Source organism: Pseudorasbora parva, chromosome 17 (genome assembly GCF_024679245.1).
Source record: "Pseudorasbora parva isolate DD20220531a chromosome 17, ASM2467924v1, whole genome shotgun sequence".
Taxonomy (NCBI): Eukaryota; Metazoa; Chordata; class Actinopteri; order Cypriniformes; family Gobionidae; genus Pseudorasbora; species Pseudorasbora parva.
In genome coordinates this window covers 42,664,677-42,681,173 of record NC_090188.1, presented here as the reverse complement: position 1 = coordinate 42,681,173, position 16,497 = coordinate 42,664,677, and the positions used below count along the sequence as shown (strand labels likewise).

The 16,497-nt window shown below is 37.4% G+C and overlaps 1 protein-coding gene across 1 annotated transcript in view; it reads right to left on the bottom strand.

Annotated features, from left to right (window-relative positions):
* Nucleotides 1-272: 272 nt before the first annotated feature.
* Nucleotides 273-16,497, bottom strand: part of LOC137045183 (filensin) — a 31,565-nt gene continuing 15,340 nt past the window's right edge. The window contains exons 4-8 of the mRNA XM_067421716.1: nt 15,183-15,269; nt 9,845-9,958; nt 6,263-6,483; nt 5,210-5,292; nt 273-1,965 (exon numbers count right to left, since the gene is read on the bottom strand). Coding sequence (XP_067277817.1) covers nt 1,076-1,965; nt 5,210-5,292; nt 6,263-6,483; nt 9,845-9,958; nt 15,183-15,269 — 1,395 coding nt within the window. The 3' untranslated portion in view covers nt 273-1,075. The remainder of the gene's footprint in view (nt 1,966-5,209; nt 5,293-6,262; nt 6,484-9,844; nt 9,959-15,182; nt 15,270-16,497) is intronic.

Below are 16,497 nucleotides of genomic sequence, written 5' to 3'. Positions count from 1 at the left end.
TCATTAGGAAGTTTGGATTTATAAGCTTTTTAATGTTGGATATTGCATTATTCTATGATTACATATTATTGTTTCTGCTTCTTTTTGGTGTTAAACTGAGTTGCAGAGAGTTAATAGAAGGCAATGATCTCAAAATGGCAGTCACCATATGTAGAAAAATAGAACTTATCATTAATTTCAGTGTAAAACTGTTGATTGTAAGAACGGTGACAGTGCCATGTAATGACTCAACTAACAGACAACACAAGGTGAGATTTGGTGATCTTTATTTTTGGTGCAGTTAATTAATACACATCAAGACTGTGGGTGGCAATGCTGGCATCTTAAATTGAACAAAATAATAGCAAATACAACTCAAAACATTTGCTGTAGTTTGACTTCAGGGCAGGGGCAAAAGAGGGTGATACTGTATGGGGTATGTGTGGCTCTGATCCAGAACTTGGGGAATTACCTACTTAGGCAGCATTTTAAGGCATCATAGACTCATGCAATCATTACACTCGCTGCCTTTTATGTTACTTGGACTTAAAATTCGTACTCAGCATTGCAAGTATCTTTTTGCAAAGAAGGCAATCCCAGAGTAAAATCCACCCAAGATGGTGATTGAAGCCACCATAAAATATAAAACTGAAAAGGTACTATTTAACCCGGTATTTGCATGCCATCTGTTTTTAGGATAATACATTTGTGTTATCTTAGCAACATGTTAACAATGATTTGTGAAATAATTTTTGATGATGGAATGTAAAGCATTCCAAATCATTAACGTATGAAGTTACCAGTTGGTGCCCAAAAAGGCAGCTCACAAAGTTTTGGAATAGAGCCTGTGAATCCAATTGAATTGGGGAAGTAAGGTTCTCTGTCACTTTTCTTAGTCTTCTTTTTGTGTGAGGGTAAGATGGGGCAATTAATTTTTGGCTTCCCAAGTTTTCAGACAGTAAAGGCCAAAGGCAATGGCACAGGAAGTTAACAGCAGCACTAGGAATCTCATCAATGGCAGGCAGGAGGCAAAACTGGAGCGGGTCCGAGGTAAGATTGGATAGACTATGTGGAATGTTTCAATGGCAGGCATCGATCAAGAAGATCTATCGGCATGTTTCTTTCGACTAGTCTTCTCGATCATGGTCTCTACCACTGTGGTAGTCTCTTCATAGGCCTTCACTTTTTTGTCAGGCGAGAGCTTCTCCACTGATTCCACCACTTCGACCTTCTCATAACTCATGGAATGCAGAGGGAAGGAGCTGCGAGATTGCATGGGTGGAGGACCTCGGAAGCCGGGATCCTCCGAGGGCTTGCTCTTGCCACCTCGTTTGGGTGAGGGTTGCCTGGGGCCTGGAGGTGGACTAGGGCCTGGTTCTGGTTCATTTTCCTTTGGATGAGGCTCTCCATTTTGGGACTTCCCACCATTTCCACCCTTGTTCCTATCTTCATCATCTTTTCCCTGTTCAGGTTCCGAAGGTGGGGTAGGTGTTAGGGGTGTTGGTCCGGATGGGGGGATAGGAGGAGGTGAAGGTGTTCCTCTCCTGTGAGGATCATCAGGGATCATGTCATCTTGGAAAGTAACAAAGATGTGACTGGCAGAAGGGGTGGTCGAAACGAAGCAGGGGTCCATGTAGCTAGAGTCGCCTGTCACTAGAACGTAGCGTCCCTTGGTGAAGAAGTCAGCTATCGGCTCGGGTCTCCTTACCCGCCTCATGCGATCACGTATGAGGTTGCAGAGCGTGTCGAAGGCTTTGCTGATTCGTGCGCCATCGGGCACATCCTCACGAGGACCATGATCCTCTCTTCTCGCCCCCTGCTCATCCATCACTTGTTCTTTCTCTTCCTCCTCTAAATCTTCTGCTGCCTTCTCCTCAAGTCCACTAGCCTGTTTGGAGGTGATCTCTTTCTTTTTCAACACTTTCTTAGCCAAGGTCTTCAGGCGAGGCTTTACGTTGGTGATGTCTTGGATGGCTTCGGTGAACGCTAAAAAAAAGCAGATAACACATGAGATATTAGAGAAATGTTGGTCTTGTTATGCAAATACGGTGTGGACTCTGTAACTTGGTAAAGTATTTCAATAAAGGTGCATATAATAATAATAATTATAATAATAATAATAACAATAATTTGTTACGATTTCGTTTTTCTAGGTGCTCAAGCACTTTACATATAGAAGGGGGGTATCTCCTCAACCACCACCGATGTGCAGAATCACCTGGATTCGGTGTAACGGCAGGCATATTGCGCCACAACAACACCAGCTTATTGGTGGAGAGGACACAGAGTGATGAAGCCAATCAGGAGAGGGGGATGATTAGGAGGCCATGATGAACTGAAGCAAATTGGTAAGGATGCCAGGGTTACACACCTACTCTTTTTTCCCAAGGACATCCTGGGATTTTTCATGACCACAGAGAGTCAGGACCTCAGATTAAGGACGGGTCTTTTGGAAACTCTCTCATGTCAGACTTTTTGGAAGCATGCTCTGGCCAAGCTAAAAACAATTGTAGCTACACTTCATATTTTTGCTCTGGCAAAGTATGCATTGTATTCTCAACAGTGCCTCATGGGGGCACTATATGCAGGCATTAATGTACTATGTCTTCTACTGCCAGTCTTCTCTTTCAGGTCTTTCTACTCTTAGAGCATCATTTTGAAGAGAATCCCACTTAGCAAGTTCCAGAGAAGTCTAACACAGTTCGGTTTTTCTAACTGTTCGCACTCTATGCTTAGCTCGCACATGTGCCTTGTTATTTTTTTACTAACTATTTTGTTCAGAAGGTGGCAACACTGTACAGGCCCATTATTTCTCAATCGAAAAAGACAACGAGACCGAACACCAACAAACAACTGTAGACATAATGACAATACAATAGATGGCCACAATGATGAGCGCTTGTGAGAGGGGGTTAAGAGATCGAGTAGGTAAAAAATCATTTTTTCATTATTTCTGGAGAGAAATAGCACAGACAATGAACAAGGATGAAATGTCAGAATTTAAGTATATTTTCGACTTGAAACTGAAAACCCTTTCCTGATTTGCTTACTTATACTGGTATTCTGAAAACCTAGGGCCTCATATATATAACATGCGTACACACAGATTTGGTCTTAGAGTGTGTGTATGCTAAAATCCATGTCAACGATCATATTTATAAAAAAAGGCTTTGACGTGGAAAAGTGCTTAGCCCACTTAGGGCCACGTCAGACGTACGTTTCCTTGTAACTCTTGCTGCTCGAGTAAAGGATTTGGACGTTGCCTGATGCTCTCGTGTATATACAAATTCTATTTATAAGGCACCGTTTACAAGGTGGAGACCTGAAACCATTCTGCAGCGCACAATTTCAAGATCATTTGCGATTTATACATCTTTATACATCTGGAAGAGAGGCATATGCACTTTTTTATGTCCATTCTCTAAATCCCATGTACACATTTGAGAAATTACCATAAGATCAAACATAGGACGGTTTCTATGCCTTTAGTGTGCAACGATATTCAATGGTCCATCAGGAAACAAAAAGGCATGTTTACAAGTTCCGGGACTGCAGCAATGTTTTAATGTACAGACATTAACTTTCCCCTAAACATGACACTGAACAAAACTAAACTGTGATTGGTCACTTTACAGTGGGGGGTCCTTGGCCAAAATGAGCAGCTATAGAGCCCAAATCTTATGTCAGCAGGCGAAGGTCTGGCTACACAATACTAGTTAAAGGAAACTAACTGAATGGAAAGTGATGTTGAGTACTAAGGGCAAACCTATAAGTGATTATAACCAATATTTACATGACAACATCTAATTAGAGTAATGTTAATGTAATTAGAGAAAGAAAACATTTTAGAAACACATGGACTATTTTTTAAATAGTTTGAACTACGGCTGTCAAAACTAACACGTTAATAACACGTTAATGCAAATTCATTTTCTGTTTGAGCCATAGCCTAGACCATAGTTGGAGAAATTGAGATAAGCCATAGATGAAAAGAATGCAGCAGCAAACAGAAATAGGGAAAGAAAAGAGTAAACGTTAACAGTACTATTCTGAAACAATTCCAGGTTGAAAGAAAAGTGTGTTTTTACACATATTAATTTAAGGTACATTTAGAACTGATAAAAATGCAAACTGTCCTCCAAAAAAATATGACTCTATAGGTGGTTTTTCAAGCACCTTATATTTACGTTTTAAAGTCATGTGCCCTCTAGCTGACGTAAAATAATGACAGTGTCGTGTTACGTCTGACATCATGAAATGAGGTATGACTGTCAAAATGCATGTTCATTTTAATGCAATGTGTGGACTTTTTACCACCATTTGTCATATTTCCATTTAGCAAAAATAGTTTTTTAAGTTTACAACCTCACCCACCCCATCCCTAAACCTACCTAGTGATTTATAATCACACACACTTTATGAGCACATGTGTTCCCTGGGATTGAACTCACGATCACATGATCACATGTCGTTGTTGTATAGTGCAATGCTTTTCCAACTGAGCGATGCAAAACCTGAAATATTAAGCAGATAAAAGGGAAAAATGCTTTAAAATTAAAGTGTCCTGCTGTCAATAGGAGCACAACTTTAGAATACGATCCTGTGTGTCGTATTTAATTAATTAAAATATTGTCGATAGGGGCGCAACTTTAGTAAACGCTCATATGGGTCGTATTTCAAGGAAGTGACAAATTACCTATATAGGCGTATTGGTTGGAGGACATGTTGAAATAATAGTGGGAGTTAGACCCTAAACTAAAGTGTTTCCTTTTTTATTGTCTTTTTGTAGAGATCGTTTTTGGGTCTTTATTTATTTTCACATTTAAAACTGATATTTCGCTAATATACTGCATAGCAAGAATTACACAAAACATGACATGACATGTACACACACATGGGCAAAATGTAACCTAAACAATTTGCTTTCTTCGTAAGAATCATGCTGTGGCTCAACAAACAGCAGTTCCTCGCTACGGTACCGTGAGCGCAGACATAAAGGTCATTTATCACGGTTACCAGGGCCATTGCAAGGATCTTAAAGGCAATTTTATTATGCTTCTGGATTCAGCTAGCCCGAGAGAGACCGAGCGAGACAGAGTGGGCTTGATTGACAGCTGAGTGGGTGTGAATCTTCAGCTGCTGGCTCCTGATTTGTTGCCTGTTCACAAAGACTGTCACAATGATGCAGTCATGTTACATAACCGTCCCACCCCCACCGCCAGACTCTCACCTTTTCCTGTGCACGGAATTTGGGTGTATTTATAATTGTGTGTGTACACAGCAATAGGTGTCCCAATTATCGCCGAATTCAATCTGCAACAATGAGAGGGAGAAGGAAAATTAAGCAGCCATATTAAAGACTTGAGAAAGAGAAAACACTGTCAAATATTACAAATATGCAAAGCTTATCAAACATAAAGTGAGTTAAAGAATGATGCTGGAAGACATTTAGGCTAAAGTATCTGTAAAGGCTTTAATTACAGATTAGGAACAAATTGCTCGAGAAAAAAATCTCTGTGGGATTATTGGGTAAAATGAAGATGTAGTTATACTGCCACTGTGTGGCAGCCCTGACCCAAAGAAAAATTACATTATGAAATTATTAAATTTGCATGCATACAACAAATACGATGATCATTACATTTTTTGGCCAGTGCAGAAATGAGGCACACTGGTGTTTATCATGATAAAATAATGCAACAGCATCACACATAAATCACAGATTGTATAAACAGATCAGGCATAACATTACGACCACCTTCCTAAAATAGTGTTGGTCCCCCTTTTGGTAAGCAACGCACACACACCCAGGCATCCACGTGATGTAAAAGAATACGTGATTCCTCAGACCAGCCTTCGCTCCCCGCGTGCATCAGTGAGCCTTGGCCGCCCATGACCCTGTGGCCGGTTCTCCACTGGTCCTTCCTTGGAGCACTTTTGATAGATACTGACCACTGCAGACCGGGAACAGCCCACAAGAGCTGCAGTTTTGGAGATGCTCTGACCCAGTCGTCTAGCCGTCACAATCTGGCCAAACTCGCTCAAATCCTTACGCTTGCCCATTTTTCCCTCTTTCACACATATCAACTCTGAGGACAACATGTTCACTTACTGCCTAATATATCCCACCCAACAGGAGCCGTGATGAAGAGATCATCAGTGTTAGTCACTTCACTTGGTCATAATGTTATGCCTGATCGGTGTATGTAAAGGTATCAAATATGTGTGAAGCACGACCATGATTTCAGGATGTTTTTATGAACCACGCGTCCCGTCATCTCACCTGTTGTCTTCATTCTCGATGATCCTCTTGTAGCGCTCCAGTTCGTTCTCCAGAGAGCTCAGGTACATGGCCAGCTGTCGACACTCATCGGTGTATTTATCCAGGGATCGCTCGGCCTCTTCGATCTCCTTCCTGAGAGTCTCGATCTGGTTGTTGTACAGCTGGATCTCATCATCGTAGCTCTCTTGTGTGGACTTGATGGTTTGTTCCAACACAGAGGTCTAGAAAAACACACACATTATAATACAGTTATACTGTTATACACTGCTCTGAGAACTCGCCAAAGGGAAGTCGAGTTTACTAATGTTTAGTGAGAGTAAGACATGCAGATGAAAGATAAAGTATACCTCTATTGGGATACAGACTTGATGATGACTAATGAATATGTGCCTTAACTTTCAGATTTCTCTGTCAGTCTAAATACAGTAAAAACGGCAATATTGTGATATATTTTTAGGATGTAAAACAGCTGTTCTCTGTGTGAATATATAGTAAAGTGTAATTTATTCCTGTGATCAAAGCTGAATTTATCATCATTACTCCAGTCTTCAGAGTCACATGATCCTTCACTAATCATTCTCATATGAGGATTTGAGCTCAAGAAACATTTGTTGAGAACATCAGATTTTTCCAACCTGGTCTCATTGGAAAAACGTTCCTGTGGCAACGTTTTTGCACACCTCAAAATACGTACCAATAGATACATATCGCGAAAATGTCCACTGGGTGGCGCTAAAAGCTTAGTTTTTTTTTCCGGAACAGATGTATGTGAATCTGGTTACGTTGGTTTTTTAACGTACACCCACACTAAACCCTAAACCTTCCCGATAGTGGTAAAACAAAAGCAAATGTGACAAAAATAAGAGTATATCCATGGCATTTTAGCTTTTGTTTTGAACTCGTCTTTGAGCTCCTGTATCATGACCTGTTTTTCACGGGATTCGTTCCCGAGCTTTCAGCATGGCAAGTTCAAATCTGTACCAGCTGAGCTATCGAGCTTAATAGGTCAGAAAATCCGAACATATGGAGCTGGTTAAGTGACACAAACTCCAAAATGTATTCGTTTTACAAATCATGGATTATGGTAAAAAAAAGAAAACGATAAAAAATGCTGTTTTACTGCCTCTAGTGTTCATTTCACTTTGAAACTGTCGCGATATGTACCTATTGGTACGTATTTTGTGGTTTGTAAAAACGTTGCCACAGCTACGTTTTGCCAATGATGTCAAAAGAACTTTTGTAACATTGTAATAACATTGGTTTGTGTTGGTTAGACGGGGGACATTTATAATGCTACAAAAGCTTTATATTTCAGATAAATTCTTTCTTTTTATCAAAGAATCCTAAAAACGTCTCGGTTACGTATGTAACCCTCGATCCCTGAAGAAGGGAACGGAGACGTACGTCAGAACTGAACCGACGAATTTGGATCTGAACTCAATTCGTCGGTTCAGTTCTGACGTATGTCGAACGTGACCGACTGAAAGGGAACAATGTTACACAACTGTTTCAACACAGATGATAATCATAAATATTTCTTGAGAAGTAAATCCTCATCTGAGAATGATTAATGAAGGATCTTGTGACTCTAAAGACTGGAGTAATGATGATAAATTCAGCTTTGACCACAGGAATCAATTACATTTTAAAATATATTCAGATAGGAAACAGTTATTTTATATTTTAATAATATTTGTATTTCCAATAACATAAATGCAGCCTTGGTGAGCAGAACAGACTTTTTTCTATTAAATCTTACAGTTCTAAAACGTTTAACCGGTAGTGTGTGTTTGGGTAGAAATGTAATTCAAGGCTTTCAAATTCTGTCCATCATCAATTTGCTCATTTTTGGCCACACTCTTAAAAAATAAAGGTTCTTAAATGGTTCTTTGGCAGGGTGTGTGGTTCCATGAAGAACATTTAATATCCACCGAACCTTTCCATTGCACAAAAGGTTCTTTAGACTATAAAATGACTAGAAAAAATGGTTCTGTATCATAGACAGAGGCGGACAGTACTCAAGTATTTTTACTTTCCAAGGAATTTTGTTTTTCAAGTATGTACTTTATCAGTGTTCTTCTTTGGAAAACTTTTACTTCACAACATTCCAAAACATAACATTGTACATTTTACAGCAATGCATCTCATACTGAATATTATTTAACACTTAATTACATCAAAAATGTAGTACTATATGCTTTAACTCAAGTAAAAGTATTCAAAGTTTTACTTGAGTACAAGTAAAAAACAAAAAAGTACTACATTTTTAATGTAATTAAGTATTAAAGGTAAGAAAACAACTTTTATTTATGAAATGTAGTGCAGTAAAAAGTATGACATTGTATATTATGCTTTGGAATGCAGAGAAGTAAAAGTTTTCTAAAGAAAAACACTGATAAAGTATATACTTAAAAATTTACTTAAGTAAAAAAGTAAAAATACTCAGTAACACTTTATAATAATGGTCCATTATTAATAGATAACTCTGCAGGAAGTAAAGCAGGACTAATGCGTAGCACTACATTAACACTTCAGCTACTACTATTAACTAATATAGAAACAAGCTCAACTAATCAGTGAGTAACATCGAATTTAGGAGATAGTTCATTATTAGGTAATCAATAATTACTGACTGAGATTAGTCTCATTAATAACTATTAACTAACTGACCAATTATCACAACATCATTGTGTGTCTGAGATGTAATTAATCATATTCTTTACTCTGAATAAAGTCATAAAATGCTTCACTCATTACTGAAGTGTTACCTGGTCATTATGCAGGAGCTACTCGTGATCTGGACCATTATGTTAAAGTGGGAAATATAAGGTTTATCACGTTAAAATAATGGTCCAGATCACCAGTAGTCCTTGAAGAGTGATTGGGTACTTGAGTAATTAGTGAAGCATTTTATTACTTTATTCAGAGTAACAAAGGACATTTTTTAAGAACTACTAGTGATCTAACAATGTTTTCCACTTTAAAATAATGGTCCAGATCTCTAGAAGTTCTGCATAATGACGAGATAACACTTGAGTAATTAGTGAAGCATTTTATAACCACATCGAGAGTAAAAAAAGACAATTTCTCACATCTCAGACATGCTAATGTTGTGATTAGTAGTTAATTAGTAATTCTTCATGATTTGTCCTCGTTACCTATTAGTTATTAGTGACACCAGTCTCAGTCAGTAATTATTAATGACCTAATAATGAACTATCTCCTGAATTCGATGTTACTCACTGATTAGTTGAGCTTGTTTCTATATTAGTTAATAGTAGTAGCTGAAGTGTTAATGTAGTGCTGCATTACTTCCTGCTTTACTTCCTGCATAGTTATCTATTAATAACGGACCATTATTATAAAGTGTTACCAAATACTCCACTACTGTCCGCCTCTGACCAACGATTGAAGCATTGTATCTTCACTTCATGCTTTATGACATCTCTCTCTCTCTCTCTCTCTCTCTCTCTCTCTCTCTCTCTCTCTCTCTCTCTCTCTCTCTCTCTCTCTCTCTCTCTCTCTCTCTCTCTCTCTCTCTCTCTCTCTCTCTCTCTCTCTCTCTCTCTCTCTCTCTCTCACCTCGGTCTGCAGCCGCTGCTTCTGCCCCTGTAGCTGGCAGATGGTGCTCTTGTACTCCTCCAGCTGGGTCTGCAGCGCCGGCACACGCCTTTGAGCCATCAGCCGCTCCTGATCCTGCAGAAAAGCAGCAGGCGAGACTCTTTTAGTGTAGTTATGATCAAAGAATGCTTGTAATCGGATCACATAGAACATATCTCACTGTACACCTTTCAAATCCCGACACTGACTTCTCTGAAAGGGCTGCTGAGACGCTGAAGGTCAAACATGCCCAAGAGTCTTTATTAAGAGAAGAATGCTAGAATTACCACATGGAGGATTCAATTAGTCACGGTTTCATTGGAAAGAAAAAGGGAAATCAATCATGTTTAAAACTGACAAGTAATAAAACATGTCTATTTTAAGGGAATGATATCTCTTTTTCCTGAAAATATTGCATTCATTGCTGTACCACCAGCGAAACAAAGCTCTTAAAACGGTCTAAACTGGCAATTTAGTGGTCGTTTACACGCTGTCAAAAAGCCAGTTAAAATGAGGCATAATGCACTTTTTAAATATGAAGGAATTTTCCTTTTTTTCCCTTTTTTTTGCATGTGTTTTGCTGTATTTTGAATTACACATTTCATTGGGTTGTGTTTTAAGGGTTAACCGTATTTCCGTAAAATTACTGGATAATGTACATACTGCATCCAGTACATTTTATGTTTTTTTGTTGTTGTTTTTTTTTCAACATTTTTCATCAACACCGTTTTCAACATTTGAAGGTTGTTTTGGTGGGGTTTGGTGGGGAAAATGGGGTTTTAAAGTGCAATGGCCCTGTCATACATCCACCTCAATGTTCACGTTCACTGAAAACCACTGACCATTGACCAACACACACCTGCTCTAAAGTCAATAGTGCAGTATTTCTGTGTTATTTAAAGGAGGTGTTAGTAATATGAGCCTATAGGTGGTGCACATCACACACACTGATTATTACACACACAGGAATGCGCAGCAGCACACACATATATTTTTAAATATTAAAAATAAAAGGATTCGTCTCTGGAGAAGTGTTCAGTCTTTCCTCATGTCAATAGTGAATCCGCTCATGGCTCAAACACAACTGGCTTTTAAAGAGAAAGGGAGATGAGACTCTGATTGGTTTATTGCTCCTTATGCCCAAAACACACCCCTGACTCATTAAGAGACGAGGAACGACCCTTTTTGGAGTGCTTTTTCCATTTTTAACTATCAAAAGTGGATTCAGACACACCCTCAGTGCACCGCGAGTCTCAGACCATGACCGTTCAAGTTTTTGAAAATTATATTGTTCGGTCTCTAGGCATGTAGTGTTTCTTTACAAAGTGACATCGCCATCTACTGGCCTGCCAGCAGAATACAGTGTTTTCAGTCACGGATCCGTTTGTTTTGACAACACTGTCATCTGCAGAGGTGGACAGAGTACACAACTCTATTGCTTGAGTAAAAGTAAAAGTACTACTGGTCAAATATTACTCCGTTATAAGTGAAAGTTGTAAAAACAGATTTTTACTTGAGTAAAAGTTCAGAAGTATTTGTTTTCAAAAGTACTTCAGTATCAAAAGTAAATTTAGTTTATGTCGCCGCATTATTTTATTATTGTTGTATAAATGCACATTATGCCATCATGGTTTAAGCCAGTCAGTGACGCTCCATCTGACATACTAGCATTCGACTAACTTAAACTCATTTAAATACTTGCAGAAAAGTTACAAAGCTGCTGTCACTTTAAGGCCGAATGCACGGATCCAATACACTGATACACATCTGATATTCCCCCAACTTTACTCTTCTCTTTCTCCCAGACGTTTATATTTTTTATATTTTATAAGACATGCATCAAGTGTATGCCAACTAAACTAATCTTCTTCTTTTTTTTATTGAAACATACTGTCAAAGTATGGCTACGGGTGCACACACTTGTGCCTAAGAACCGTCTTCTTCCATTTTGCTATGAACTGATCAGTTTTCAAAAAATGTTGGATTTCAAAAAAATCCACCGACTTTCAGAGCTGCTGCAGAAACGACTTTCGACCTTGATAGAAATGTAGTGGAGTAAAAAGTACGATATTTGTCTTTCAGATGTAGTGAAGTTCATAAGTTTCCAGAAAAAAATAATACTCCAGTAAAGTACAGATACTCAAAAAGTGTCCTTAAGTACAGTACTCAAGTAAATGAGCTGAGTTACTGTCCAGTTCTGGTCATCTGTACATGAAAAATGCGATTGAAAAACATTTATGTTATAATACAGTATAGTTGCCGTGTAAACATACCCTCCACTTTTCCTAACTCTAAAAGTAAATTTTTAAAATAAATAAAACTGAATCCAGATTTATCTTTCCTTATAAAGCTCTTACAGGTTTTCATGGCTGTGTATGTTCTGTTAAAAGCAATGAAAAATCAAGGGAAATACATTTTGATAGGTTGTCACCTGATCCCATTACCAGAATGAACAATATATTAGCCCAGTGCTTAAATGCTTTTTTTTTTTTTTTTTAAGTTTGCAATGGCAAGCGTTGACATTATTTTTGCTATTACTAATGTAGACATTTGAACAAACACCTAAAGCTAAGTAATAGGCTCAACTTTAGCACATAACTTACCTGCACTGCACAGACATGATACCTCATAATGTTTTGGGCTCTTTTTGCAGTGATTTCTTTTCTAAGCTATCAAACTTTGACCTGTCAGGCTATAAAGCACTCAAAACAACTCCACAGGCTTACAACGAACGAGGGACCTTTTGATTTGGACCAGCAAGCAGCCCTCTCCCGTTTGGCTCAGAATGTCATAAATTAGTGTATGCAGTTATATTCATGAGAATACATATTAATAAAAGACAGTATAAGTGCTTGGTTGCTAGGATGTTCTCGAGGGTCGCTTACTTGTGCAAGTTAAAAGAACAAAAGTCTGAATGTCTGGGCACTTCTGAAGCTGCTTTGAATCAATCTGTATTTTATAAAGCCCTATAGAAATAAAGCTGACTTGATTTGACTTTTCTAATCTTTATTTTGATGCATTCTACTAACTATAAGTAATTTTGCAACTATATGTCAACTTAATCTACAAACACTAAACCTAATAGTCGACTCTAATGAAAGTTAGTTGTCTAAAGTGCTCAGTCAAAATAAAGTGTAACCTATTTTATTTAAAAGACACTAAACACTGAAGAAATATTGTATCATTATTTTAATAAATGTTCTGTGTAAAGCACTTTGAATAACCATTGTGTATGAAATGTGCTATATAAATAAACTCGCCTTGCCTTTTATGCATGAACCTCATAAATCAAAAGAAGCTAAAAAGAATATTTGGCCCCCTAATAATCCATATCAGCAGACTTTTTATAGACAATTAAAAAAACCTGCAGTGAAAGTCAAGTTGTTTATCTGTCTATGTAGTGTTTTTTAATATTATTTAAGACAAACCATGTGCAAATTCATAAGTCAACACCATTGCAAAGTATTTTCTCTTAAAATCTGCAGTGAACCAAAAACACAGTTAGAAGTCAGAAGGTGTAACCCCTCTCATTAGTCAAACGCTTACTCTACGTCTGATTTTCTATGGTGCGCCAGTTGCGTTTTTTTCGTCTGTTGAATACGGAAGCTGGATATTTTACTTCATAATATGTTAAATATTGATATTTTTCTTACACAAAACCATCGCCTTGCTTCAGAAGGCCTTTATTAACCCCCAGGGCTGTGTGAAGCAGTTATATGATGGATAGATGCACTTTTATGATGGATAGATGAACTTTATGATGGATAGATGAACTTTATGATGGATGGATGCACTTTTATGATGGATAGATGCACTTTATGATGTTTAGATGTACTTTTATGGTCTTCAAACTGTGCTCTCATTCACTGCCATTATAAAGCTTGGATTAGCCAGGACATTTTTTTTTTTAAATAACTCAGATTGTGTTCGTCTGAATGAAGAATGTCATACACACATAGGAGGACTTGAGGGAGAGTAAATCATGGGGTCATTTTCATTTTTGGGTGAAATATCCCTTTAAGTAAAAAACAAACAAACCAAAACATGGCATCTAAAGCCCTATTCGGACGGTAAGTTTTCCTCCTCTTCTCGGAAGGTATTTTAATATATATATATATATATATATATATATATATATATATATATATATATATATATATATATATATATATATATATATATAATATATATTTATATATATATATTTATATATATATATATATATTATATATATATATATATATATATATATATATATATATATATATATATATATATATATATATATATATATATATATATATATATATATATAATATATATTTATATATATATATATTTATATATATTCATTTACAGGGCCTAGTCTGTGATTTTATTGCCGTCTGAATGCAGAATGTCAGTGTTTTTCTCCCACCACCTGCGTAAAAATCCCCGGCTGAAAATTACCTCCTGTTTTTTGACAAACACCAAGGTCGTCTGGTGATTCAATTGCCGTCCGACTCTCTGAGTTTTCAAGAAGAAATCGCTTCAAAATGAACTGTTTATATCCTTTTATCACTGCGGAGCACCGTATCGTTGCGTTTCTCTGTCATTTGGATGCATTTTAAATATCTATCCTAGCCTTTTATTACTGAAATGCTGGAAAGTATTTACAAGAATAATCTTTCATCACCGCTCAAAAGAGAAAGAGCAAACAACAACACGTAAACATTTGAAATGAGGTGTTATTACGGCAGCAATTACGTTATATGAATTACGGTTGAATATACGGTTCAATTTGCAGCATTGTATTAACTTGTTTACGCTCATTTCTTCCTTTTTTAAACAGATTAAAAATAATTTCCTATATTAAATTAAATATTAACTTATTCCAAGCATATGACATTTTGACAGCAGACAAACAGTCATTCGAATGATCACGTGAGCGGCGTTCACAGGTGCGGATCACAAAACTCGCTCCTCCGCCGTGAATAAATCACCAGCCGAATGCACGAGTTTTATCTCTGAGGTGGCATGCAAATGTATTTTTACTGACGTCCACATGAGAATCAATTACCGTCCGAATAGGGCTTAAGATGAACCCAATGCAGTAAACACGCATGTTATGTGTGTGAGGACGCGAGTGAGAAGCCCCGCTGCTCTCGACCGGCGGTAAAGGAAGATAAAGGGTTCATCGCTGAGGGAGGCTGATCACTCAGGGCACATTCAGAGCGCCGCGCTAATTTCACTGGCACCGCTGCCGCACAATTCTTATTCCATGTGACACACAGAGAGTCAGATCAGGCCCGAGGCGCTGTGAGCCACAAGGTCAGCCTACCTCTGAGACGGACGTGCTCGCCTTGAGGTACATCGTCTGGTTGATCTGGTGCAGGATGTTCAGATACGTCTGCATTTCAGCAAGGTTCTGTGGAGGAAGAAAACACACGGGATCAATGGAGGTGGACATCATGAGTGAGAGAGACTGTTGAAAGGTCAATTTCATTACAGAGGAGAAGGCCTTAGAGGATGCACAGAATGCTTCCCTTAAACAATAAAAGCAAGTGGCATCTGCAAAGATATGCCGGTAACACTTTAAGGTTCAGTTATTAACTATTAACTAGTTGCTTATTAGCATGCATATTACTAAGATACTGTTTTTTTATTAGTACTTATAAAGCGCATATTCTTTCCCACATATCCTTATTCTACATCCCTTAATCTGACCCAATACCTAAACTTAAATGCCACAAAAACTACCTTACTAACTATTAATAAGCAGTAAATTAGGAGTTTATTGAGGCAAAAGTTGTAGTTAATAGTGAATATGTGTTCCCGATAATAAAGTGTTACCGTAATGCTTCAAGTTCATTGGCTCCAATGAGTCCTGAAAACAACTATCCTAGATCACTCACCTGAACTACATGTTTAAAAGCGATGTGAAAGGGAAGATGTGCTAGGCTCTTCTGCTCTATTGTGCCATATAAATAATTTAGTTTATGGTGACTTTAATATAAGAAGGTTACGCTTTATTTTAAGGTTCAGTTATTAACTATTAACTAGTTGCTTATTATCATGCATATTACTAGGATATCGTCTCTGTTTATTAGTACTTATTAATGCCTTATAAAGCACATATTAATGCCTTATTCTGCATGACCTTATTCTACATCCCTTAATCCGACCCAATACCTAAACTTAAACACTACAAAACCTACCTTACTAACAATTAATAAGCAGAAAATTAGGCAATTAGGGGCAATTGGGGGGGGGGGGGGGGGGGGGGGGCTCTCCCCCATTACTCTCTGGTCCTCTTTGTTTAAGGTTCACACTTGGCCATGCTTCAATTTAACATATTTTTGTTCAATAATATGTTTTGATTATTATTTTGAGTTGTATTACAGTAAGAAGGGATTTCATTCTATTTTGCAATTTTTATAAAAAATGTATGAGCCTTTTTCCACATTGAAATTATACATCATTTTTTCTAATATATTTTTAAATTATTTTTAAAAAGATAATATTAGTGACAGTGTATTTAGAATCCAATTTTTGATGGTAGATTAGTGCCATCTGGTGGGAGTAAAGAAAGAAAAACTGATGTAATGCCCTGGTATGACCACTAGATTCATATATATATATATATATATATATAT